The 27,764-nt window shown below is 47.6% G+C and overlaps 1 protein-coding gene across 2 annotated transcripts; it reads left to right on the forward strand.

Annotated features, from left to right (window-relative positions):
- The first annotated feature begins 44 nt into the window (after window positions 1–44).
- klhl11 (kelch-like family member 11) lies at window positions 45–19,181 on the forward strand. 2 transcript variants are annotated; one of them, XM_068013657.1, is made up of 2 exons: window positions 45–451; window positions 13,279–19,181. In XM_068013657.1, exons 1-2 carry the CDS (start codon window positions 66–68, stop codon window positions 14,861–14,863), a joined length of 1,971 nt encoding a protein of 656 aa, XP_067869758.1. In that variant the 5' UTR covers window positions 45–65; the 3' UTR covers window positions 14,864–19,181. The 2 variants fall into 2 exon arrangements, with proteins under 2 accessions (XP_067869758.1, XP_067869759.1); XM_068013658.1 differs by having other exon boundaries at window positions 353–431.
- The last annotated feature ends 8,583 nt before the right edge of the window (window positions 19,182–27,764 follow it).

Raw genomic sequence — 27,764 nt, forward strand, 5'->3', positions numbered from 1 at the left:
GGTTTTGGTGACGTAATAAGATTCGCGAACAGTGACGCGTCCGCGGTTGGCGGTTGGGCAGTGCCATGGCGGCGGCGACCCCGAGCCTGGAGGAGGTGGATGGCGGCGATGCCGAGTCCGATGTGTTCGACTCGAAGACCCACTGCCTGGAGTTGTCCCGTCGGCAGAACGAGCAGAGGAAGCGGGGCCTGTTCTGCGACCTGACGCTGTCGGTGGGAGGTCGTGAGTTCCGCGCCCACCGCTCAGTCCTGGCCGCCGCCACAGAGTACTTCGAACCTCTGCTCGGTGGCAACTTTGAGGAGTCGCGCTCGGAGCGGGTGGAGATGCGCAAATGGAGCACGGAGCCCGGGCCCGACCCCGACACGGTGGAGGCCGTCATCCAATATATGTACACCGGCACCATCCGAGTCTGCACCGGGACCGTGCATGAGGTGCTGGAACTGGCCGACAGGTGAACGCGCGCCCAACCGACAGCGTGGCATGACCCGGGCTCCACCGCCATTGGCCGGGGGGAATAGGGGGGCTCCACCGCCATTGGCCGGGGGGGAATGGGGGGGGCTCCACCGCCATTGGCCGGGGGGGAATGGGGGGGGCTCCACCGCCATTGGCCGGGGGGAATAGGGGGGGCTCCACCGCCATTGGCCGGGGGGGAATGGGGGGGGCTCCACCGCCATTGGCCGGGGGGGAATGGGGGGGGCTCCACCGCCATTGGCCGGGGGGGAATGGGGGGGGCTCCACCGCCATTGGCCGGGGGGAATAGGGGGGGCTCCACCGCAATTGGCCGGGGGGAATGGGGGGCTCCACCGCCATTGACCGGGGGGAAATGGGGGGGCTGTACCACCATTGACCGGGGGGAAATGGGGGGGCTGTACCACCATTGACCGGGGGGAAATGGGGGGGCTCCACCGCAATTGGCCAAAGGAATGGGGGGCTCCAGCGCCATTGGCCGGGGGGAATAGGGGGGGCTCTACCACCATTGACCGGGGGGAATGGGGGGGCTCCACCACCATTGGCCGGGAGGAATGTGGGTCTCCACCGCCATTGGCCGGGGGGAATGGGGGGCTCCACCGCCATTGGGCGGGGGGAATAGGGGGGGCTCTACCACCATTGGCCGGGGGGAATGGGGGGCTCCACCGCCATTGGCCGGGGGGAATGGGGGGCTCCACCGCCATTGGGCGGGGGGAATAGGGGGGGCTCTACCACCATTGGCCGGGGGGAATGGGGGGCTCCACCGCCATTGGCCGGGGGGAATAGGTGGGGCTCTACCACCATTGGCCGGGGGGAAATGGGGGGGCTCCACCGCAATTGGCCGAAGGAATGGGGGGCCCCACCGCCATTGGCCGGGGGGAATAGGGGGGGCTCTACCACCATTGACCGGGGGGAAATGGGGGGGCTCCACCGCAATTGGCCGAAGGAATGGGGGGCTCCAGCGCCATTGGCCGGGGGGAATAGGGAGGGCTCTACCACCATTGACCGGGGGGAATGGGGGGGCTCCACCACCATTGGCCGGGAGGAATGTGGGTCTCCATCGCCATTGGCCGGGGGGAATGCGGGTCTCCACCGCCATTGGCTGGGAGGAATGGGGGGCACCACCGCAATTGGCTGGGAGGAATAGGGGGGCTCCAACACCATTGGCCGAGAGAAATGGGGGGCTTCACCATCATTGACCGGGGGGAATGGGGGGGCTCCTCTGCAGTTGGCCGGGGGGAATAGGGGGCTCCACCGCCATTGGCTGGAAGGAATGGGGGGCTCCACCGCCATTGGCTGGGAAGAATGGGGGACTCCACCGCAATTGGCTGGCTATGGGAATGGTGGGGGGGGGGCTCCTCCGCCATTGACTGGGGGTTTAGGGGGCTCCATCGCTATTGGCCGAGAGAAATGGGGGTCTTCACCACCATTGACCGGAGGGAATGGGGGGCTCCACCGCCATTGGCCGGGAGGAATGGGGTGGGGGGGGGGCTCTACCACCATTTGCCAGGAGGAATGGGGGACTCTATCACCATTGGCCGTGGGAAGTGGGGGGGGGCACTGACATTGGCCAGGGGGAGTGAGAATGAGGGGGCTTCACTGCCATTGGCCGGGGTAAGAGGGGGGATCCACTGCCATTGGCCGGAGGAATGGGGGGCAGGGGGCTCCATCGCCATTGGTCGGGGGAAGTGGTGGGCTCAACTGCCATTGGCCGGGAGAATGGGGGGGGGTGCTCCACTGCCATTGTCCAGGGGATTGTGAATGGGGGACTCCAACCCCATTGGCCGGAGGGAGTGGAGCCTCACCACCATTGGCCTGGGGAAATGGTGGAGTTAGGGGGCCCCACCACCCTTGGTTGTGGGAGTGGGTGGGTAGCAGAGATAAGGGCAGTGAGGATGCAGAAATGGCAATCATTGTGGTAAAGAAAGGACAAATATGTGTTCATTTATTCCTTCGACATTCCAAAGCACATCCCATCCAGTTAACCGTCTTTTGAGATGCAACCACTGATGTTATTTACTGAGTGCTGTGTAATGCGAGAACATGGGAGCTCTGTGATCATTGGGCATTCAGAATTAGGGGAAGTGCAATCATTTTAATCATTGCCATCCAACATGGTCTTGATACCCTCATTGCATCAACCACAGATAAGGCCATCTCTGATCATATTCTTGTATCACTCTACACCCATCTTCTGCTTCCCCTGCCAAACCTTACTTCCTTCTGTGTCTGCTCCTGGAAAAAACTCTTTCCCCCCACATTCCTCCCCCCACCAACCCAATTCACTTATAACTGCACTTTCAAAATTCCACCTGGCAAGCCTTAGGCCCTGTGTTCACCATGATATTTCTGCAGCTACCAATTTTATCAACCACCCTCTCACCTGCACCTTCAATGTCCTTGTCCCTATTAAAATCATTACTCTCTCTCACCCTGACTGTTCCCCCATTATGGCTTTCACCGTAAGTCCAAGGGAAGCAGACTTAAATGGATGTGGCAGACAACTGGTTTAGCCATTCACCACCAGATCTGGCTGGACCATGTAAAGCGCTAGCGGATCCTGCTTTCATCAGTGAAAACTGTTCACTAGTCCAGAGTCATCCTGGAGTGCAAAGATAATCCTTGGCTTTTCTCTATTGCAAGCCATCTTCTTAAAACCCTCTGCCCTGTTTCTTCATCCTCTCCTCCAACAAAGTCCGAGGTGCTCATGGATTTCTTCCTCACTAAAATTGAGGCCATCTGATCAGCAGACTCTGCCAGTTCCATCCCTTCCCCTAGCCCTCTGGGCCAAACATCCTCTAAGGCTCTCCCTTCACTAGCCCTGAACTTGTATCCTTCTCTAGTTTCTCTCCTATCTCAGCAGGTCTGGCAGCATCTGTGGAAAAAGAAGCAGAGTTAACGATTCGGGTCACTGACCCGAAACGTTAACTCTGCTTCTTTTTCCACAGATGCTGCCAGACCTGCTGAGTGGTTCCAGCATTTCTTGTTTTTATTTCAGATTTCCAGCATCCGCAGTATTTTGCTTTTATTCTCTCCTATCTTTCCTCACGCTGTCTCAGAGCTCATGTTGTCCAGGACACCCTACACTCTTTATTCCATTCCCACTAAACTACGGACCCTCTAGCTTCCCTTCCTGGCTCCCATGTTAGCTGATAGTGTAAACTGTTGTCTGTCCTCATGCTCGGTCCCCCAGTCCTTCAAATCTGCTATCATCAATCCTCTCCTCATAAAACCAACCCTTGACCCCATCTTTGGTGCAAACTAGCACCCCATCTCCAACCTCCCTTTCCTGTCTAAAGTCCTTGAATGTGTTGTCATCTCCCAAATCCGTGCCTATCTTTCCCCGAACTCCGTGTTTGTATCCCTCCAATCAGGTTTCCACCCCTGCCGAAATGATGCTTGCCAAAGGCACAAATTATACCCTATAAGGTAAAACCTGTCTGCAGCCTTTGACATGATTGATCGATCACACCATCGTCCTCCAACTTCTCTGCATGATTGTACAGCTGGGTGGGACTGCACTCGCCGAGTTCCATTCTTACCTATCTAATTGTAGCCAGAGAATCACTTGCAGTGGCTTCTCCTCCTGCTCCCGCACAGTTAGCTCTGGTGACGTCAAGGGTCTATCCTTGGCTCTCGCCTATTTCTCATCTACGTGGTGCCCCTCGGTGACATCATCAGAAAGTACATTATTTTAGTTTTCACTTTACACTGGTGACACCCAGCTGTACCTCACCTGACACCTCCACTTGTCTGGATTATCAAACTGCTTGTCTGAAATGATGAGCTGGATGAGCTGAGATTGCCTCCAATTAAATAATGGGACAATTGAAGCCATTTAGATTAGATTTAGATTAGAGATACAGCACTGAAACAGGCCCTTCGGCCCACCGAGTCTGTGCCGACCAGCAACCACCCATTTATACTAATCCTACACTAATCCCATATTCCTACCAAACATCCCCATCTGTCCCTATATTTCCCTACCACCTACCTATACTGGTGACAATTTATAATGGCCAATTTACCTACCAACCTGCAAGTCTTTAGGCTTGTGGGAGGAAACCGGAGCACCCGGAGGAAACCCACGCAGACACAGGGAGAACTTGCAAACTCCACACAGGCAGTGCCGAGAATCGAACCCGGGTCCCTGGAGCTGTGAGGCTGCAGTGCTAACCACTGCACCACTGTGCCGCCCATTGTCTTCAGATCAGTCCCTGCCACCAATTCCTGACAGCTGTCTGAGGCTAAACCAGACTGTTTGCCACCTTGGTGTTATATTTGACCCCGAGATGAGCTTTCAACCACGTATCTACAGCATCATGAAGACTGCCTATTTCCACCTCTGTAACATTGTCCGAATGTGCCCTGCCTTAGCTTATCCGCAACTGAAACTCCCATACTGTCTTTATTACTTCTAGACTTGACAACTCTAACGTACACCTGGCCGGGCTTCCATGTTTTACCCTCTGTAAACATGAGGTCATCTGTGTCTGAACTCAGACTGAACCTGTTCACCCATCACCCCTGTGCCTGCTGATCTACATGGTCTCCGGGTCAAACAATGCCTTGATTTTAAAATTCTCATCCTTGTTTTCAAATCCCCTCCATGGCTTGCCCCTCCCTATCTCTCAAATCTTCTCCAGCCTCACAACCCTCCGGAATATCTGTCCTGCTCTAAATCTGGCCTCTTGGGCTTCCCTGATTTTAATCGCTGCTCCATTGACTTTCAGCTACCTGGACCCTAAGCTCTGGAATTACCTCTCCGCTTCTCTACCTCTCTCTCCCCTTTAAGACACTCCTTAAAACCTACCTTTTTGACCAAGTTTTTGGTCACCTGACCTAATATCTCCTTATGTGGCTAGGTGTTATATTTTGTTTTATAATACTCGTGTGAAGCTTCTTGGGACGTTTTATAATGTTAAAGGCGCAATATAAATACATTTGTTTTAATGGTGGTTTAAAATATATTGTACTGAACTGTCATCTTAAATTGCCTATAATTGTAAATGTGGGACATTCATACACTTAATGAGTGGCTCCTTGTTACTGTAGTTTGGAGGCAGACCTCTACAGCAATAGACACTAGCAACTGTATGCAACATGCCTCAAGTCCCTGCTCTTTTATATTAAAATAATACAAAACCTTGTATGATTCAGCAGGTTATGGGTTAAATAGTGACCAGAGTCTCAGTGTCCTAAATTTGTATTCTGTGCTGCAGGTGGTGATAAAATCTGCTGCAGCAACATCACCAGACTGAGCAAAGGATGGCATGAGTAAGGAATTATGTAAACTGAAGATTTAAAAAAGACATAGTGTGCAAAATTACATCACAGCCTGTGTCAAATCATTTCATAAACAGACCTACCAGAACCAGCATATTTACATTTAAAATCTGGAATCAATGGGTTGAATTTGGGAATTGTTACCTAAATTTGAAAACTCTTGGGTAACACCCACAATGTAGGACACTCCCAAGATAGAAATCAAAGCAGGAAGTCAAGGCAGTTCAGAACTGGTGTGTAGGGAACATCGCATATTAATCTGTGGAATAGAGAAGGAAGCACAGACTGAAGGAGGCAAGGGGTTTTGAGATCCTGGGAAAGAGTGAGTTGGAGCAAGAGATAATGCGAGTCTTGATTTCAGCCACATGGAGGAAGAGTATTTCAGACAGTCTGTTGGAAAGGAGAGATGTTGCAGTATCAATAAAATGGACAGCTGACTGGCCTTAACATTTTGAGTATCCAAATACCCAGTAAAATTTAGCATTCAATTGGGATTTGTATACAATAATGGGTAGCTGAGTGTGCTCGATCTCAGAAGCATTGTTGTATTCCTGAAGAGAAGACTCCCATAAAGCTCCTGCTGATCATTATTAATGTCCAAATGAGTTTGATCAAAAGCAAGCCTCAGCTTGACTGCAACTTGCTGCAGTGCCAATTCGAAGTAGGGGTGAGTCAGACTCAGCAATGTGCATCTGGTTTTAAAACAATAACCTTAATCTCACAGTTGAGAATGCGTGCACTTTGTATGGAACCTGCTTGTTGATGGTTTACATTGTCAGGCAAACCCCCCCCCCCACTTCCAAGACTGAGGCACACATTATTTCGCTACATGAACAGTGAAACTTAAAATTGCCAGTCCCTGACTGGAAAGACATTTGAATAGTAACAGACAATGTTGGAACAATGGGGACCCAGTTGTTGCTTCCCCAATACACACAAGAAGTGGTCAGACCAGTTTTGGTCACATGATTGACTGTTTGAGGTTTTGAATTTAAACTTCCAACAGAGGATTTGAACTGAGAAAGCCGTGTGCTCCCAGTTGGAATGGAACCTCCTCTCCAGTCCTGCCTGCCTCCATCTCTTTCTCACGGAGCTGAATCTTTTGTAAACACGTGAACCTCAAAGAGAGAAAAGTCTCCTACATGAACAAGGTTTAAGAAGAACACTGGGCCCCAACAAACAGCAAGACTGCCTACAGTCAAGTGAGCTCAAAGCACAGTAAACAAGGAACTCTTCTGATATTGCCTCAAACCCCTCTGTACTATATTTTCCTCTCTTTTCTGTCCCTATTTGCATGTGTGTGTCACGTGTGCATGCTAGCGTGGACACATCGTATATCCGTAGATGTTAAACGTAGAGTTTAAGGTTTAATAAATTTCACTTTTCGTCTTTAAACCTAAGAAAGCCTGTTCATGCTCATTTCTATGCCTTATAACTAGAAAGCTGTGAACAAGGATTCACAAAGGGGGAGTTCAAAACACAATATGTTTAAAAATAATACCCCGTTACAATACGACCAGGTGAAGACAGTAACAGACCCCTGTACATCTTTCTCACCTGGTCGTAACAACATTTATGTTTCCTTTTCTCTGTCTCCTTTTTTAATTTTTGTTGGTGGAGATTAGGTGCTGATTTGAGATAAAGCAGTAGAAGAGGTGCGACAATTGACCCTAAGTCTCCCTGAGCTAGGGAGGAGAAAAATGAAAGTAAAATACTGCAGATGCTGGAAATCTGAAATAAAAACAGAAAGTGCTGGAAATACTCAGCAGGTCTGACAGCATCTGTGGAGAGAGAAGCAGAGTTAACGTTTCAGGTCTGTGTCTTTTCATTAAAACTGATTGGACCGTTCTGATGAAAAGACAATCAGTTTTAATGAAAGGTCACAGACCTGAAACCTTAACTCTGCTTCTCTCTCCACAGGAGAAAAATGATTTGGAAGAGTTTATGTGCCTGATTGCTATCCCATGGTCCCTGCTAGAAAGTGTAGGGGTGTGTGGATGTTGTGTGCTTCAGCTATATAATTAAAGCTGCAAGGGAATGGCCAGTGCCTGTGGATTTGTACCTAATAAGCAACAGCATCTTCAGTAGAGCATAAAATTTAGTAGCTCCGACTCAAAGATGTAGACACTTTTGTGAGAATTCAGTCAGAAACACGGCATCTGTCAGTGATGCCCTGGAACTGTTGCATTGAAGACAACATAACAACTATTTTTGGTGCTGTGGTTTGTAACTTCCTGTTGAAAGTACAATAGAATCTGTATAAACAAATAAACTTAAGAGCTGTTGTATAATTATCTTCTGTTGTATTGCCCTTTCCTATGTTGTCTCTGACAGGCTGTTCCTTAATTTAATCCATCTTTAGTTTCTTATGGGCTGTGAAGTCAGCATATACACCTGAAAGGTCACAGTGCTGATGCCTGACACAAATGAGTTAGCTGATTATGTACTTTATTACTAACAGACTGATTTAACTCAGCAACACTCGTTAACCCATCACCTCCTGTGTACGCTGACCTACATTGGCTCCCGGTCCAACAACATCTCAAATAAAAATGAAAAATTCTAATCCTTATTTGCAAAACCCTCCCATGGCCTCACCGGTCCCTGCCTCTGGAAACTTCTCCATCCCTACAACCCTCCAAGATCTCTGCACTCCACCAATTCTGGCTTCTTTTGCATCCTGATTTTAATTGCTCCACCACTGGTGGCCATTCCTTCAGCTAGCTGGGCCCTAAGCTCTGGAATTCCCTTCCCAAACCTCACTTCCTCTCTCTCCTTTTAAGATGCTACTATAACCTACTTCTGTGAAGCATCTTGGGACATTTTACTGCATTGAAGGCACTATATAAATACAAGTTATTGTTGGCTGTGTACTTTCAATACTACAACATTGCTTCCATTTCTGCTCATTACATACAAAGGGTGCCCTGAAACACTGCAGGAAGGTGGATTAGACACCAAGTCCACGGAGGGAGAATGAAACAAGGCAATCTGGAGGGGACAAATAAAGGTGAGAGTTGATTCTCGGGGACCTGGAAAGCCCATGGAGCTTTACATGGATGAGGATGCAGGCTTTACTGTGTGTTAAAACATGGGTCATAGGATTCTGGATTACTTACTAAGCTGAACTCTAGATCAAGCCACACTCCAGGGTTCCATATCTCTGGACTAAGACTGAAGTGGCAGCCAAGGAGAGGAGATGGAGTCGAGGCTGAAAGTGCGAAGGTGTCTGTGGGGGCTGAAGAGTGTGACTTTGGTTTTGCCCATTAAACTGGAAGAGGTTTTAGCTCACTCAGGTATTTGGAACATTTGGCCCTTCAAACCTGTTTTTTAAAAATTCATTCATGGGATGTGGGTGTCGCTGGCCAGGCCAGCATTTATTGCGCATCCCTCATTGCCCTTGAGAAGGTGCTGGTGAGCTGCCTTCTTGAACCGCTACAGTCCATTTGGGGTAGGTATACCCGCAGTGCTGTTAGGAAGGGAGTTCCAGGATTTTGACCCAGCGACAGTGAAGGAACGGCGATATAGTTCCAAGTCAGGGTGCTGTGTGACTTGGAGGGGAACTTGCAAGTGGTGATGTTCCCATGTATTTGCTGCCCTTGTCCTTCTAGTTGGTAGAGGTCGTGGGTTTGGAAGGTGCTGTCTACGGAGCCTTGGTGCATTGCTTCAGTGCATCTTGTAGATGGTACACACTGCTGCCACTGTGCGTCGGTGATGGAGGGAGTGAATGTTTGTAGATGGGGTGCCAGTCAAGCGGGCTGCTTTGTTCTGGATGGTGTCGAGCTTCTTGAGTGTTGGAGCTGCACCCATCCAGGCAAGTAGAGAGTATTCCATCACACTCCTGACTTGTGCCTTGCAGATAGTGGACAGGCTTTTGGGGAGTCAGGAGGTGAGTTACTCGCGCAGGATTCCTAGCCTCTGACCTACTCTTGTAGCCACGGTATTTATATGGCTACTCCAGTTCAGTTTCTGGTCAATGGTAGCCCCTAGGATGTTGATAGTGGGGGATTCAGCGATGGTAATGCCATTGAATGTCAAGGGAAGATGGTTAGATTCTCTCTTGTTGGAGATGGTCATTGCCTGGCACTTGTATGACGCGAATGTTACTTGCCACTTATCAGCCCAAGCCTGGATATTGTCCAGGTCTTGCTGCATTTCTACATGGACTTCTTCAGTATCTGAGGAGTCACGAATGGTGCTGAACATTGTGCAATCATCAGTGAACATCCCCACTTCTGACCTTATGATTGAAGGAAGGTCATTGATGAAGCAGCTGAAGATGATTGGGCCCAGGACACTACCCTGAGGAACTCCTGCAGTGATGTCCTGGAGTTCAGAATTTTGACCTCCAACAACCACAACCATCTTCCTTTGCGCTAGGTATGACTCCAGCCAGCGGAGGGTTTTCCCCCTGATTCCCATTGACCTCAGTTTTGCTCGGGCTCCTTGATGCCATACTCAGTCAAATGCTCCCTTGATGTCAAGGGCAATCACTCTCACCTCACCTCTTGAGTTCAGCTCTTTTGTCCATGTTTGAACCAAGGCTGTAATGAGGTCATGAGCTGAGTGACCCTGGCGGAACCCAAACTGAGCATCACTGAGCAGGTTATTGCTAAGCAAGTGCCACTTGATGGCACTGTTGATGACACCTTCCATCACTTTACTGATGATTGAGAGTAGGCTGATGGGGCAGTAATTGGCCAGGTTGGACTTGTCCTGCTTTTTGTGTACAGGACATACCTGGGCAATTTTCCACATTGTAGGGTAGATACCAGTGTTGTAGCTATACAGGAACAGCTTGGCTAGGGGCGCGGCAAGTTCTGAAGCACAGGTCTTCAGTACTATTGCCGGAATATTGTCAGGGCCCATAGCTTTTGCAGTATCCAGTGCCTTCAGTCGTTCCTTGATATCATGTGGAGTGAATCGAATTGGCTGAAGTCTGGCATCTGTGATGCAGGGGACTTCAAGAGGAGGCCGAGATGGATCGACAACTCGGCACTTCTGGCTGAAGATTGTTGCAAATACTTCAGCCTTATCTTTCGCACTGATGTGCTGGGCTCCCCCATCATTGAGGATGGGGATATTTGTGGAGCCACCTCCTCCAGTTAGTTGTTTAATTGTCCACCACCATTCATGGCTGGATGTGGCAAGACTGCAGAGCTTAGATCTGATCCGTTAGTTATGGGATCGCTTAGCTCTGTCTATCGCATGCTGCTTACGCAGTTTGGCATGCAAGTAGTCCTGGGTTGTAGCTTCACCAGGTTGACACCTCATTTTGAGGTATGCCTGGTGCTGCTCCTGGCATGCCCTCCTGCACTCTTCATTGAACCAGGGTTGGTCTCCTGGCTTGATGGTAATGGTAGAGTGGGGGATATGCCGGGCCATGAGGTTACAGATTGTGGTTGAGTACAATTCTGCTGCTGCTGATGGCCCACAGCGCCTCATGGATGCCCAGTTTTGCATCGCTAGATCTGTTCGAAGTCTATCCCATTTAGCACGGTGATAGTGCCACACAACACGATGGACGGTAACCTCAATGTGAAGGCGGGACTTCGTCTCCACAAGGACTGTGCGGTGGTCACTCCTACCAATACAGTCATGGACAGAAGCATCTGCAGCAGGCAGATTGGTGAGGATGAGGTCAAGTATGTTTTTCCCTCACGTTAGTTCCCCCACTACCTGCCGCAGACCCAGTCTAGCAGCTGTGTCCTTTAGGACTCGGCCAGCTCGGTCAGTAGTGGTGCTACCGAGCCACTCTTGGTGATGGACATTGAAGTCCCCCATTCAGAGTACATTTTGTGCCCTTGCCATCCTCAGTGCTTCCTCCAAGTGGTGTTCAACATGGAGGAGTACTGAGTCATCAGCTGAGGGAGAGCGGTAGGTGGTAATCACCAGGAGGTTACCTTGCCCATGTTTGACCTGATGCCATGAGACTTCATGGGGTCCGGAGTCGATGTTGAGGACTCCCAGGGCAACTCCCTCCCTACTGTATACCACTGTGCCACCACCTCTGGTGGGACTGTCCTGCTGATGGGACAGGACATACCCGGGGATGGTGATGGCAATGTCTGCAACATTGTCTGTAAGGTATGATTCCGTGGGTATGACTATGTCAGGCTGTTGCTTGACTAGTCTGTGGGACAGCTCTCCCAACTTTGGCACAAGCCCCCAGATGTTAGTAAGGAGGACTTTGCAGGGTTGACAGGGCTCGGTTTGCCATTGTCGTTTCCGGTGCCTAGGTCGATGCCGGGTGGTCCTTCCGGTTTCATTCCTTTTTATTGACTTTGTAGCGGTTAGGTACAACTGAGTGGCTTGCTAGGCCATTTCAGAGGGCGTGTAAGAGTTAACCACATTGCTGTGGGTCTGGAGTCACATGTAGGCCAGACCAGGTAAGGACAGCAGATGTCCTTCCCTAAAGGACATTAGTGAACCAGATGGGTTTTTACAACAATCGACAATGGTTTCATGGCCATTATTAGACTAGCTTTTAATTCCAGATTTATTAATTAAATTCAAATTCCACCTTCTGTGGTGGGATTCGAACCCATGTCCCCAGAGAAATACCCTGGGTTTCTGGGTTACTAGTCCAGTGATAATACCACTACGCCAACGCCTACCCTGTTCTGTCATTCAATGAGATTATGCATGATCAGTGACCTAGCTCTGTATTCTTCATGTTGGATAAGCAATTGAAGATGGTAACAACAGTTGGTGGGATGAATGGAGCAGGTGATGAGGTAGAGTTGGGTGTCATCAGGATACATGTGAAAGTTGACTCCATGCTTACAAATAGCATCGCCAAGGATTAGCATGTGGTGGAGCCAAGAATGGGCACTCGTGTGCCCATGTAGGTATAGACGGAGAAACCATTTGAGGTGAGAGGTCTGTGCTGCGACTGTTAGGATTGGAACCAAGATAGGGCAGTGGACAGGAGTATTGAGGAGAAACAGTGTCAAAGGCAGCAGATGAGGCTGTAATCATATAAGATTTTTGTGCTGTCACTGCAAACATACGGTTTTTTTTGATGCCCCCTTTTAATATTGTGGAAGTGGTGCTATGGTGTGATTCTGATGTTCCTTTTTTTTCCAAATTCAGGAAGAAGGAATGAGTGCATAGACCTCTGTGATGCTGCGGAAGGATCTGCAGAGGCCAGATATTGTACTGCTGGCTGAAAGAGAATCACTGCCAGAATTAAACAGCAGATTCCCTGCAGCAGCCATTTAAGTTTAAAGCCAAACAGAAGATCTCGGCATTTTGCAGCCAGCACTCTTGCCACTCCCTGTTCAAAGCCCTCCAGTTTACTCTGCACTCGTTTCTTTTTATGTCTTTGGTCCTATTTTCTAGAGGCATGGAATGAAACTGCTTTGGGTGATGGTCTCTACCCCCTATTTCATGCAATATAAATTTTATGTGGTAACTTTATTTTTTTTTTAAATGTTAAGCATGTGATGCATTTGTTTTCAAATGCATTCTTCATTCATGGCATTTACAAAATTTTCCAAAACTGCCATTTTCTTGTTGCAGGTTCCTCTTGCTCCAGTTGAAGGAATTCTGTGGGGAATTTCTAAAGAAAAAGCTGAACCTCACCAACTGTGTGGCAGTTCACAGTTTGGCCCACATGTACTCCCTGGACCAGCTGGCATTGAAAGCAGCAGACATGATCCGCAGGGACTTCTCCAAGGTGGTACAGGATGATGAGTTCTACACCCTGCCTTTCCACCTGGTCAGGGACTGGCTGTCAGACTGTGAAATCACAGTGGACTCTGAGGAAGTTCTTTTTGAGGCTGTGGTGAAGTGGGTGCAGCGGAACCCAGAGGAGAGGGAGAAGCACTTTGAGGAGCTATTCCAGCTGCTCCGGTTGCCTCAGATGAAGCCCACGTATCTAACCCGGATCATCAAGTCTGAGCGGCTAGTGGCTGATAATGCCAGCTGTCTCAGGCTTGTTTCAGAAGCAGTGGAAGGTCATGCACTGAGGTCAGAAAATCTTCAGCCTGCTAACCTGGAGCACTGGGCATCCCACGTTGTGTCGTTCCAGCCTCGCTTTGGTCAGAACATGGACATCATCATGGTGGTAGGTGGTGTGTCGGAGGGTGGGGATTATCTGAGCGAGTGTGTGGGGTACTTCATTGACGAAGATCGATGGGTGAATCTCCCCCACATTCACAATCACCTAGACGGCCATGCTATGGCCATCACGGACTCCCATGTGTATGTGGCTGGCTCCATGGAGCCTGGGTTTGCAAAGACGGTGGAGCGGTACAGCCCAAACAGAAACAGCTGGGAGCAGGTCAACAACCTAATCACAAGGAAGCATTCCTTCGGCCTCTCGGCAGTGAAGCAGAACTTGTACAGTATCGGGGGACATGGGAATTTCAGCCCAGGGTTCAAAGATGTTGACGTTTATGAACCTGAACAGGACAGGTGGCACCACCTGGAGTCAGCTCCCAAAATATTACGGGACGTCAAAGCCATCAGTGTGGAAGATCGTTTTGTGTACGTCACTGCCCGCACCCCTGTGGACACCGATAACGAGGATGGATTGGAGACTATAAACGCTAAGTATGATACTGACACAAGGCAGTGGCAGGACGTGGAGTCTCTGCCATTGCTTGATAACTACTGCGCCTTCCAGATGGCCATTGCAACCACAAACTTTTACCACACAGCCTCCTGCTGCCCAAAGTGTTACCCTGTGACAGATGGTGAAGCAAAGCAGAAAATCTCTAGCATGACGGCTGATGAAATCCTGGAGAGTTTGCCACCCGAGGTGCTGAGTATTGAGGGGGCAGCGATCTGCTACTTCCGTGATGACGTCTTCATAATTGGCGGCTGGAAGAACAGTGATGACATGGACAAGCAGTACCGGAAGGAGGCGTACCGCTACTGCTCAGAGAGGAAACGCTGGATGCTGCTGCCTCCCATGCCACAGCCACGATGCCGGGCAACCGCTTGCCATGTGAGGATACCTTACAGGTACCTGTATGGAGCACAGAGATACCCAATGCCGCAGAACTTGGCCAGGCAGCGAGAGCGGCTGCAACAGATGCAGCAGTTGCATCGGCGCTCTCTAAGCCTCAGGCGGCAGCTGCAACCTCAAGTCGAATGTTAACCAGAAGCTATTCTGGGGGTGGAGAGCTGGGTAAGAATCCCCTAAACATTCCAGTCCAAGTCTGACTCTCCACAGCTAAATATTTGGGAAACTCGATGTAAGCATTGACCTTCAGATGCCACTAGAATTCCAGCCCCTCCCAAAAATAAACTACTGTGTCAATATAGATTATGAAAGCAGTTGAAAGTGGTGGCATCTTATTAGGGGATAGTATTGTCTTCATGCTTAACTGTTCTGTAATGGAAATAAGGGTCAGTGTCACACCCAAATGGAGTGAATCAGTCATCAAATGAGAGTTGACCTTCATATGTCTCTCTTTCTGTTTTTTTTCCTCTCTCTGTGATACCATGTACAAAGAAATATTCCAGAAACTGTGGGATTATACCACTTTAGAATGGGTTTATTTTTCAGAGATGCTACCTCTTCCCACACCACACACTCTGTTCCCAGCCAAGTGATGCCATGTTGAAAAAAAATCTTGCCTTAGTATTAGCCATGTAACCTTTCATTGACATTTTTTACTTCTCCTCAACCCCCCATCCCCTCGCCCAATTACATCCTTTGTTGAGATCTTTCAACAATATTACCACAAACCCCACCTCTATTTACAGGTGCAAAAATTCCAGGTTTTCTTCTGCCTCCTCAAGTAACTCTCAACATGGGGCAGGAGAGGGAACCTGTTCTGTTGAGCCATAGTAATTTCCTTAGGATGTCACTCGACTATGCGGACGTGGCCACTACCACTTACTGCACTAGCTTTCCTCTATCTGTTCTGATCAAAAACCAAGGTGAAGGAAGACTGGGGAGCCAGTCTGATGGATTCCATTCTACATGGTGCCTGTAAGCACATAGAACCAAGCCCTGGAGTGATCTAGAACCTACTGGAGAACAGTAAGTGTAAATTTGTTGCATTTATACTTAATTAAAGTGGCATAACTGACATGGAGACCTAGACAATTCAAACTGGATTTTCCAATCATGACCCATTAAACAACGGTTTGGTCAACAGTTAGAAAACCTGGGCCAGATACTAACCAGCATAGGATTCCCTAAGCACTTTGGTTATTGCAAAAAAGCACTTTAAACTGATGCTTGTTAACTTGAATGGAGCACAAAGTGAGCATCCCACTATTAAGTCACACTACTATTAAACCTGAATGTGATTTCCAGTTCAAGCTTGCCCTTTCTTGTCATTCTGTCATGCTTGGCTTTTTAAGTTTGACCAAAACTATAGGTCAGCAATTACTGATTCACTGGTCCAGGAAGCAGGTATCTGGCATGTTAGGGTCTTGATTACACCTTATTTTTGACTTTCAAATTGGGTTGCGTGGGAAGGGTTCAACTTTCCAATAAAGGGCCTAATGGAGTTGCAGTTGAACATTTATGGGTTGGGGCTGGGGGGGGGGGGGGGTGGGGGGTAACTGGCCGATGGCGTGACTGCTCTGAATGATTAATTGCAGAGCCTTGCCATTTTTTCTTTTTCTCCCCCCTTACTTCTTGCATTCAGTGACAACTGGGAGTTATGGTGAGCTCAGTTTGTATACATTGCTTTGGATTCAATTGTGTTTGTGTGTTATTTTTATACTTCATTGAACTCCTGTATCCTTCATTGAACTCTGTATTCTATCCTAACTGATCATGACTCTGTGTAGACCTCTGAACTCACGAGCTATGTTTAAGAGATGGAACTTATTCTCTTTGCTTTTCTTTGTCCTTAGGATGGACAAGGAGAAACTGCCCTACCAACTCCTTTAGTGTAGCCTATTTAAGTTTGTTTCCAATAGTTACTGTAGTTAAAAATCTAGGAAACATTGAAATACAAGGATGTTAAATGGTTCTCTATTATACCAATTAGTTATGTTTCCAAGGTGTAGTGAGGATCTGTGTATAGCTTTTAGTTGCAGTGTTTCCTGTGGTGCTGTCACTTCATGCTGTGCTGTGTATATATGTTGCGTTATGTATATGTGTATAATGACTTGGAGGATCATTGGGTTCTGAGATGTATTTTTGCGTATAGATCTGTATATTTCCATTCCTTGTATGAAGCTATCCTCAGAGGAGGGAGAGGCGTAAATTTAAACTGGCCAGCCTAATTTCTGTATCAGAAGTCACTTTGTTTTAAGTAGTGCAAGTGGTTCAAGTAGGAGATTTGATTTGTATTTTGTAAATGTATTTGTAAGATAACTTGGCAAAGTGGTTTTGATGTGCAAATAAGAGGATATGGTCATGTCTTTGTTTATTGGGTGTGGACTGTTCCTTCACCAGCCTGTCTGACAGGACTGTTGTCTTTTGTGGGGAACTTGTGCTACAGATTGTTACGATGCCTGCGCAGTTCCCTTTTTTCCTAAATGAAACTCTTATAAGCTCACTTTGATGCACAATTGGTGATGTCCCAATGTTTGTTCATGGCAACTGGTTTCCAAAATGGAAGGTTTTTTTGTGCTGCCCCATTCACCGTTTTTTAATGTGATGCTTGGCCCTTGGTCAACATACAGTACTTTTTTGGGATTTAGCGTTGACACCAAGCAACCAGGTTTCACACTGCTAGTATTTCCCTCTCGGTTCAAATTTTAACTTAAATAACATAGAAACATCAAATCATAAATAACAAAGTATCATAAGTATCTGTAATCACTAAACTTGTTTAGTGTATATTTCCTCTATAGGGTAGGATTGTACTTAAGCCCGTACACTTTAGTGTTGTGTGATATTCTGCTTGTCTGAAACTAGTAGACTGAATTAATCTCATTGTTACTGTCACTGCCAGTGGCCCACCTGTGCCCACAGAATATTCTCTACAGACACGAGCCCAGTTTGGAGGTATAGTTTCTGTGTTGTATTCCTGGGGCAATGGACAAGATTCAGAACTCCGCGTATCCTCCATTACACTTTACTGAAACCCTTGTGAGCTCCTTGGCCACTGTGTGCACAGAGTTTCAGTATCAGCCTTTGTCCACAACTTGAGTGATCCTAAGTTTGAATTGCTTCCTCCTTTATAGCAAATTGTATTCATGCCATCAGACAGGCACACAGAGAGAGCCATTCAGGGGTAATGCTGGTGACGCAGTTGAAGGTGTATTATTCAAAGGGTTTCATTCACTGAGATGTGGCCTGTTGAGTTGGAATTTCTGCCCTGGGAAAGCAATGGGCATTGCCCACACAAGTGATCAAACTCAGATGTGCTAACCTGTCCGTCCGACTTGTCTTGTGCAAGAGTGAGGATCTGGGGCGGGGGAGAAACATTGAACTACATTTGTCCAACCTTTAGAATTATCATTGCTTTGTGCAGTTTGAAACCAGGCTCTGGTGTCTTTTTTTTACTGAAATACTCTGTGCTAATGAGACGTTTTATTTTTAGATTCAGCACATGCAATGTCACAAGCAATGGTAAGTGATACATCAGCATGGTTTAACATGAGAGGTATGATCTTCTGCCTGTTTGGCATGGGGCACTAAACACAGAATGGGAAATGTTTTGCTGCACATCACTTTATAATCTCAAAAGAAGTTCAAACTGCAGTGAGAATGTGTTTCCTTCAGATATGACCTCCAGCATGAAACCTTGCTGCCTGCAAACAGTCCAGTGTGGTGGCCTCTTGCTTTTAATATAGTGCCTTTTTCCATCTCAGAAATGTCTCGAAGTAATTCACATTCAATTTTGGAGTGAATTTTAACTGTTATGTAAGAAAATATGGCTTACATGGAATACACAGCAAGATCCCAATAGCAAATGTGTTGAAAGGCTAGTTCATTTGCCTTGGGCTGGTGATTAGACTCAGATTGCCCTTGATTTCAACACTCCTTGATGTTAGAAAACTTTGGTTAGCTGTAGCAGGGCTGCTTTATTTGGAGTGAGGGTCGCCTAAATTAGTTTTTCGTTACCTGTTTTGATGTGATGCAACTCTGAACACTCCTACCATGGCCTTGATATTGGCAGCTCAGCCAACTAGTGGCACCACAGTGTCCCCATTCTGGGTATTTTGTACATCCCTGTGATTTTTGTTTCCAAGTTAACACAGCAGTAGAGGTGAAATCCGCTCTCCTTTCGCACTGAATGATGAGATGTACTGAACCTGGCTGGGCCAGTGAAGAGAACATTAGAACTTCCTTTCGTAAATGCCCTAAGTAACTTGGCTCTGTTAACTTGCACACGTTATGATTGGCTCCTTGTGTATTCTAACATTTGACTTCTCTCTGCACTCCCCCTCAGTACAGTGTCCTGAGTCAGTTATTATGCAGCTCCAGGCTGTGTCCCCTGACCAGTTTTTTCTAATGTGCTTTTAAATTTATTAATAAACAACAGATTACTTAATATGGACACATGTGCTGCTGGCATTTTCCATTCTGCTGTTCTGAAGTGCACAGTTACCAGAGCTAAATCTGCATCAGTACTTGATTCAAAAGACTAACTTGTGTGCTTGTTTGCGGGGGTTGGTTGGGCGGGGGGTGGGTAGTGGTGGCTCCCAGCCATGGTTAGCTGCACTCTCAGACTCCAACCAATTTTTTTCATTCGTTTATTGATTTTCATTTACCTTTGGTACTGATCTGTACATTTTTAATTGTTAAACATTTTTACTCAATCCTTTCTTGGTTTTTTCACCCCCACTGTTTGTCAGAAACTGAAGAATGATGCTATAATGCACGTCATTTCAAGCAACACTGATCTTACTACTTTGTGTTTGTGTGTGTCTGTGCGTGAGAACTATCTTGCATTTCATTTTCCTCTGCTTAAGAAGATGGAATGTTTTGCTACTATGAAGTGACGGAGGGGAGTGGCGTAAGGAAAGAGTTTGAACTCCATTGTAGGCTATGGTTTGAACTCTGAGCTGTGTACCCTCTTGTATTCAGGCATGAGATCTGTTCCAGTTTATCACCATCCTTGTTGGGTGTTCCTGGTCCTTTTTTTTAAAAAAGCTTTGTCTAAATAAAGTGAATTTTTTGCCCCCCCCCCCCCCACTCTTAACAGCATTTGTACAGGTGGCTGAGAACAATATGATTGTGACTTGCGCTGAATTAAAGGTGGTAGTGGAAGGAGAATCTTGCAGATAGAGGGGTATGTGGTTCTCTGTCTGACATCAGTTGGAATATTTGCCACCCTAGTTGTCCAGACTTCCAGATCCATTCTAATGTGCACATGCATGTTCACTGTGTGTTCAGCAATGTGATACTCATGCACTCTTGATTTTCTAAAATATACTGTAGCTTGTCAATAAAGGAAGAGTTTAGGTTTACCGTGCATATGTGTGTTTGCTTTCTATGGGAGATGGCGGCTGATGGTGGTGTGCAGAGTTTTTTTCCCCCAAAAATATACTTTATTCATAAAAATCTGTAAAAAATACATTACAACACGGTTCAAAACAGCACCAAGCTGACATTCCAAAAAGTGCAAAGGAAATCAGTTTTCTTCAATACAGGAGTGAGTTGCCTCACAACCCTTCCATTCCATTTTACATGCCATGTACATTTTACAGTAAACCCATATTTGGTGTATACAGCCCGAGGGGTTTCCCTTGGGTCCAGCCTCTCAGTTCACTATGGCGGGAGGACATTACACAGTGGTCTTTCCCATTGAGCCTTTGCAGCGGTTGCCCCAAGCTTTAGTGCGTCCCTCAATACGTAGTCCTGGACCTTGGAACGTGCCGGTCTGCAACACTCGGTCATGGACAACTCTGCGCTGGAAGACCAGCAAGTTTCAGGCAGACCAAAGAGCGTCTTTCACCGAATGGATGGTCCTCCAGCAGCAGTTGATGTTTATCTTGGTGTGCGTCCCTGAGAACAGCCCATAGAGCACAGACTCCTGTGTTACAGAGCTGCTTGAGATGAACCTCGACAAAACCTGTGTTTGCGTGGGTTTTCTCCGGGTGCTCCGGTTTCCTCCCACAAGCCAAAAGACTTGCAGGTTGGTAGGTAAATTGGCCATTATAAATTGTCACTAGTATAGGTAGGTGGTAGGGAAATATAGGGACAGGTGGGGATGTTTGGTAGGAATATGGGATTAGTGTAGGATTAGTATAAATGGGTGGTTGATGGTCGGCACAGACGCGGTGGGCCGAAGGGCCTGTTTCAGTGCTGTATCTCTAATCTAATCTAATCTAAAAAAAACCACTGCATCTCTTTCCACACCTGCTTTGCAAAGACACATTCCAGAAGGAGGTGAGCAGCAGTCTCTTCCCCACCACAATTATCTCGAGGACAGCGTGCGGAGGGGGTGAGAATCCGGGCATGCAGGAAAGATCTGACGGGAAGGGCCCTTCTCACCACCAGCCAAGCTACTTCTTGGTGCTTGTTTGAAAGTTCTGGTGATGAGGCATTCTGCCAAATGACTGGCAGTCTGCTCGGGGAACCATCCGACAGGATCCACCATTTCCTTTTCCCGTAGGGCCTTGAGGGCATTCCATGTAGACCACTGCCTGATGGATTGGTGGTCAAAGGTGTTTTTCCGCAGAAACTTTTTCACGAAGGATAGGTGGTACGGCACCGTCCAACTGAATAGAGCGTTCCGCGGTAATGTGACCAGACCCATCCTTCGCAACACTGGGGACAGATAGAACCTCAGCACGTAGTGACACTTGGTGTTTGCCTACTGGGGCTCTACGTACAGCTTGATGCAGCCGCACACGAAGGTGGCCGTCAGGACGAGGGCGATATTGGGTACATTTTTCCCGCCCTTATCCAGGGGTTTGAACATTATGTCCCTTTGCACCCGGTCCATTTTGGATCTCCAGATAAAGTGGAAAATGGCTCGGGTGACCGCCATGGCGTAGGAGTGGGGTATGGGCCAGACCTGCGCCACATACAGCAACAACGTGAGCGCCTCGCACCTGAGACCAGGTTCTTACCCACAATGGAGAGAGATCGCTGCTCCCACATGCTCAGTTTATGGTGTACCCTGGCTACTCACTCCTTCCAGGTTTTGGCGCATGCCCCGGCCCTTCCGAACTATATCCCCAGCACCTTCAGGTAGTCTGACCTGACGGTGTAGGGAACAAAGGATCGGTCGGCCCAGTTCCCAAAGAACATGGCCTCATTCTTACTGTGGTTAACTGGCTCCCGAGGCCAATTGAAATTGGTTGCAGATGCTTCAGTCTGTGAACGGACTGCGGATCCGAGCAGAAGATGGCAACGTCATCCATGTACAGGGAGGCTTTGAACTGAGTGCCTCCGCTGCCTGGGATTGTCACCCTTCCTATGCCCGCATCCTTCCCAATGGACTCAGCAAAAGGTTTGATACAGCAAACAAACAAGACAGGGGAGAGAGGACAGCCCTGTCTGACTCCAGATTGGATCGGGAAACTTTCTGATTCCCGCCCATTGATTGAGATTGCGCTACTGATGTTTGTGTAGAGCAGTTGGATACAATTGCGGATTCCCTCCCCAAACCCCATTTTGGAGAGCACATCCATCACATAGGTGTGCGATATCCTTTCAAAAGCCTTCTCCTGGTCCAAGCTGGTGAGGCAGGTGTCTACCCTCCTGTCCCGTACATAGATGATCGTATTCCTGAGTAGCGCGAGACTATCAGAGATCTTCCTGCCAGGTACAGTACAGGTCTGGTCAGGGTGAATCACCAACTCCAGAGCAGACTTGACCCGACTGGCGATGACTTTGGACAGAATCTTGTAGTCAAGAGGAAGAAGGAAGCTTACTTAAGGTTGAGGAAGCAAGGATCAGACAGGGCTCTAGAGGGTTACAAGGTAGCCAGGAAGGAACTGAAGAATGGACTTAGGAGAGCTAGAAGGGGACATGAAAAAGTCTTGGCGGGTAGGATTAAGGAAAATCCCAAGGTGTTCTACACTTATGTGAGGAACAAGAGGATGGCCAGAGTGAGGGTAGGGCCGATCAGGGATAGTGGAGGGAACTTGTGCCTGGAGTCGGAGGAGGTAGGGGAGGTCCTAAATGAATACTTTGCTTCAGTATTCACTAGTGAGAGGGACCTGGTCATTTGTGAGGACAGCGTGGAACAGACTGATATGCTCAAACAGGTTGAGGTTAAGAGGGAGGATGTGCTGGAAATTTTGAATGATATGAGGACAGATAAGTCCCCGGGGCCAGACGGGATATACCCAAGGATATTACGGGAAGCGAGGGAAGAGATTGCTGCGCCTTTAGCGATGATCTTTGCGTCTTCACTGTCCACTGGAGTAGTACCGGATGATTGGAGGGTGGCAAATGTTGTTCCCTTGTTCAAGAAAGGGAATAGGGATAACCCTGGGAATTATAGACCAGTCAGTCTTACGTCGGTAGTGGGCAAACTATTGGAGAGGATTCTGAGAGACAGGATTTATGATTATTTGGAAAAGCATGGTTTGATTAGAGACAGTCAGCATGGCTTTGTGAGGGGCAGGTCATGCCTCACAAGCCTTATTGAATTCTTTGAAGATGTGACAAAACACATTGATGAAGGAAGAGCAGTGGATGTGGTGTATATGGATTTTAGCAAGGCGTTTGATAAGGTTCCCCATGGTAGGCTCATTCAGAAAGTAAGGAGGCATGGGATTCAGGGAAAGTTGGCTGTTTGGATACAAAATTGGCTGGCCCATAGAAGTCAGAGGGTGGTAGTAAATGGAAAGTATTCAGCATGGAGCTCGGTGACCAGTGGTGTTCCACAAGGATCTGTTCTGGGACCTCTGCTCTTTGTGATTTTTATAAATGACTTGGATGAGGAAGTGGAAGGCTGGGTTAGCAAGTTTGCCGATGACATGAAGGTTGCTGGAGTTGTGGATAGTGTGGAAGGCTGTTGTAGGTTGCAACGGGACATTGACAGGATGCAGAGCTGGGCTGAGAAGTGGCAGATGGAGTTCAACCTGGAAAAGTGTGAAGTGATTCATTTTGGAAGGTCGAATTTGCATGCGGAATACAGGCTTAAAGACAGGATTCTTGGTAGTGTGGAGGAACAGAGGGATCTTGGGGTCCATGCCCATAGATCGCTCAAAGTTGCCACCCAAGTTGATAGGGTTGTTAAGAAGGCGTATGGTGTGTTGGCTTTCATTAACAGGGGGAGGTTAAGAACCGCGAGGTTATGCTGCAGCTCTATAAGGCCCTGGTTCGACCACACTTGGAATATTGTGTTCAGTTCTGGTCGCCTCATTATAGGAAGGATGTGGAAGCTTTAGAGAGGATGCTGCCTGGACTGGAGGGCATGTCCTACGAAGAAAGATTGAGGGAGCTAGGGCTTTTCTCATTGGAGCGAAGAAGGATGAGAGGTGACTTGATAGAGGGGTACAAGATGATGAGAGGCATAGATAGAGTGGATAGTCAGAGACTTTTTCCCAGGGTGGAAAGGGCTATCACCAGGGGGCATAATTTTAAGGTGATTGGAGGAAGGTTTCGGGGAGATGTCAGAGGTAGGTTCTTTACACAGAGAGTGGTGGGTGCGTGGAATGCGCTGCCAGCGGTGGTAGTAGAAGCAGATACATTAGGGGCATTTAAGTGACTCTTGGATAGGTACATGGATGATAGTAGAATGAAGGGTAGGTAGTTAGTTTGATCTTAGAGTAGGTTAAAGGTTCGGCACAACATCGTGGGCCGAAGGGCCTGTGCTGTACTGTTCTATGTTCTATGTTCAACATTAAGCAGTGAGATGGGTCGCCAATTTCTGATTTCCCCCTTCCGCTTTTAGATGTGGGTGATGATGCCTTTCCTCATGGATTCTGACATGCTGCCGGCCGGTAGCATACTCTCGTATACTTCCAGCAGGTCTAGACCGATCCAGTCCCGCAGAGCCGAATACAACTCAACCGGTAAGCCGTCGCTTCCGCGGGTTTTACTCGTCTCGAAGGACCTGACGACGTTTGTCAGCTCATCCAGAGTTAGCAGTTTGTCCAGTGTCTCCCGCATGCTGTCATCTAAGACCTCTGTGATAGCTAACAGGAAGGATTGGAATGCCGTGCTGTCCGTGGGCATCACTTCATATAGCCCAACATAAAAGGATTTGCTGATCCTTAGTATGTCAGACTGCGAAGACGTTACTGAGCCATCCTTCAGGCTGCTGATCACAGAGCTCTCTCTCTGTACCTTTTGGAAGAAACGCGAGCACATCTCATCCTGCTCAACCGAACGGACTCTGGACCGGAAGATGATCTTGGAGGCCTCCGTGGCAAAGAGCGAGGCCTGCTGGCTCTTCACCTCTTGGAGATCCTCCTTGACCTCGACCCCCATCGACTGCAGCCGGAGCAGATTTTGCATTCTTTTCTGGAGTTAGGACATTTCCCTCTGTCTCTCTCTCTCGCTCTCTGAATACCTTTGGAGATAAAGAACCTTTTGATGTTCTCCTTGATCGCTTCCCACCAATGAACTGGAGACTCAAAGAGGGGTTTCACGGTTCTCCAACCTTTGTAATCCCTTTTGAGTTTCTCAACGTTCTTTGGGGTTAGCAGTGTAGCATTGAGCTTCCATGTCCCCCTGCCAACCCGCTGGTCGTCCTGTAAGTGACAGTCGGCCAGTAACAGGCAATGGTCAGAGAAGAACACTGGCTTGACAACAGTGGATCTGACCGTGACAGCACGGGACACAAACAGGAAGTCAATTCTGGAATGGGCAGACCCATCCAATCTCGACCATGTGTATCTGCGCTGCGCTCCGTCTGCAGGTTTGCTGAAGACATCGTGAAAGCAGGTCGGCTTTGACCTTGGCGAGGTAGTCCAAGGTTGAAGCACATCACGTAGTGGAATTAACGCTATGCACGTTAGTTGATATGATGGCAGAATTAAATCTCAACTACCTGATTTGCTACTGTGGCTGGGATTTGATTAGTGTAGGTCAGACTCTCCAACTCTTTGGAGATGGTGTCTGGTTCTATGGGACAGAATATCTGCAAGAACCAGAATGTGTAACAAGCACGGTTATACAGTACTGCAAGCTCTGTATAATATGAACACCATCCTCCCTTAGCCCTCAGTTTTCACTGTTTATTGTGATGCTCCTTACTCTTTATAATCCATTCATGGGATGTGAGTATTGCTGGCTAGGCCAGCATTTATTGCCCATCCCTAATTGCCTTTTATGGTCTTCCAGGCTCGTGAACTTTAAACAGTTGAAGGCACATAAGCGCAAAGAAGATAGGGACCCAGCAGGATCTCGAGGGCCAGATCAGAGAAGCACACGGGCTACATCTTTGAACGTCACTAACATTGATAACCATCGAGGACAAGAAAGATTTGCATTTATTGTAGCACCTTAGCCTATTACTCAAAGGCGTTCTTGCAATCGCTTATTTGAATTGCAGTAGTTTAGTATATAAACGAGAGCTTTGCATACAAGATCCCACAAGCAGCAATGAGGTGAATGAACAGCTGATAATTTAATTTGGTGTTGTTCACAGAATTGTTACAGCACAGAAGGAGGCCGTTTGGCCCGTCGTGTCTGCACTGGCTCTCCGAAAGAGCAATTTACCTAGTGCCACTCCCCTGCCTTCTCCCCGTAGCCCTGCACATTCTTCCTTTCCAGATAACAATCCAATTCCCTCTTGAATGCCTCAATTGAATCTGCCTCCACCACACTTTCAGGTAGTGCATTCCAGATCCTAACCACTCACTGTGAAAAAGTTTTTCCTCATGTCGCCATTGCTTCTTTTGCCAATTACCTTAAATCTGTGCCCTCTTGTTCTTGATCCTTCCACCAATGGGAACAGTTTTTCCCTATCTACTCTCTAGACCCCTAATCATTTTGACCACCTCTATCAAATCTCCTCTCAACCTTCTCTTCTCCAAGGAAAACAGTCCCAACTTCTCCAATCTATCCACGTAACTGAAGTTCCTCATCCCTAGGACCATTCTCGTGAATCTTTACTGCTCTCCAATGCCTTCACATCTTTCCTAAAATGTGGTGCCCAGAACTGGACACGTTAATCCAGTTGAGGCCGAACCAGTGTTCTATACAAGTTTAAGATAACTTCCTTGCTTTTGTACTCTGTGCCCCTATTAATCAAGTCTAGGATGTTGTATGCTCTATTAACTGCTCTTTCCACCTGTCCTGCCACTTTCAATGATTCATACACATGTACACCCAAGTCCCTCTGCTCCTGTATCCCTTTAGAATTGAACCCTTTATATTGTTTCTCCACGTTCTTACCAAAATGAATGAGTTCACACCTCTCGACACTAAATTTCATCTGCTGCTTGTCCGCCCATTCCACCAAGTTGCCTATGCCCTTTTGAAGTTCTACACTATCCTCCTCACAGTTCAGTGTTTCCACGTTTCATATCATCTGCAAATTTTCAAATTTTGAAATTGTGCCCTGTACACCAAGGTCTCAGTCATTAATATATATCAGGAACAGCAAGGGTCCTAACACCGACCCTTGGGGAACTCCACTAGAAATCTTCCTCCAGCCTGAAAAGCATCCATTAACCACTACTCTCTGTCACTCAGCCAATTTCGTATCCATATTGCTGCTGTCCCTTTTATTCCATGAGCTATAACTTTGCTCATAAGTCTGTTATGCGGTGCATTATCAAATGCTTTTTGGAAGTCCATGTGCACTAGATCAACAGCATTATCCTGAGCAACCTTCACTATTGCCTCATCAAAAAACAATTAAATTAGTTAAACACTATTTGCCCTTCACAAATAAATGCTGGCTTTCCCTAATTAACCCCCATTTGCCCAAGTGACTATTAAATTTGTATGGAATTCTCATTTCCAGAAGTTTCCCTACCACTGAGGTTAAACTGACTGGCCTGTAGTTGATGGGCTTATCTTCACACCTTTTTTTGAACAAGGGTCTATCATTTGCAATTCTCCAGTCCTCTGGCACCACCCCTAAATCTAAGACTGGAAAATTATGGCTGGTGCCTCTGTAATTTCTACTCTGACTTCCGTCAGTATCCTTGGATGCATCCCATCCAGTCCTGGTGCCTTATCAACTTTAAGTACAACCAGCCTATCCAATATCATCAATTTT

Source organism: Heterodontus francisci, chromosome 33 (genome assembly GCF_036365525.1).
Source record: "Heterodontus francisci isolate sHetFra1 chromosome 33, sHetFra1.hap1, whole genome shotgun sequence".
Taxonomy (NCBI): Eukaryota; Metazoa; Chordata; class Chondrichthyes; order Heterodontiformes; family Heterodontidae; genus Heterodontus; species Heterodontus francisci.

Bases quoted from the DNA above. Each gene is read 5' to 3' on its own strand.
- klhl11 (XM_068013657.1), top strand. From the start codon at position 66: ATGGCGGCGGCGACCCCGAGCCTGGAGGAGGTGGATGGCGGCGATGCC. The intron at 452-13,278 runs GTGAACGCGCGC...TTCTTGTTGCAG, and splicing joins GTGCTGGAACTGGCCGACAG to GTTCCTCTTGCTCCAGTTGA.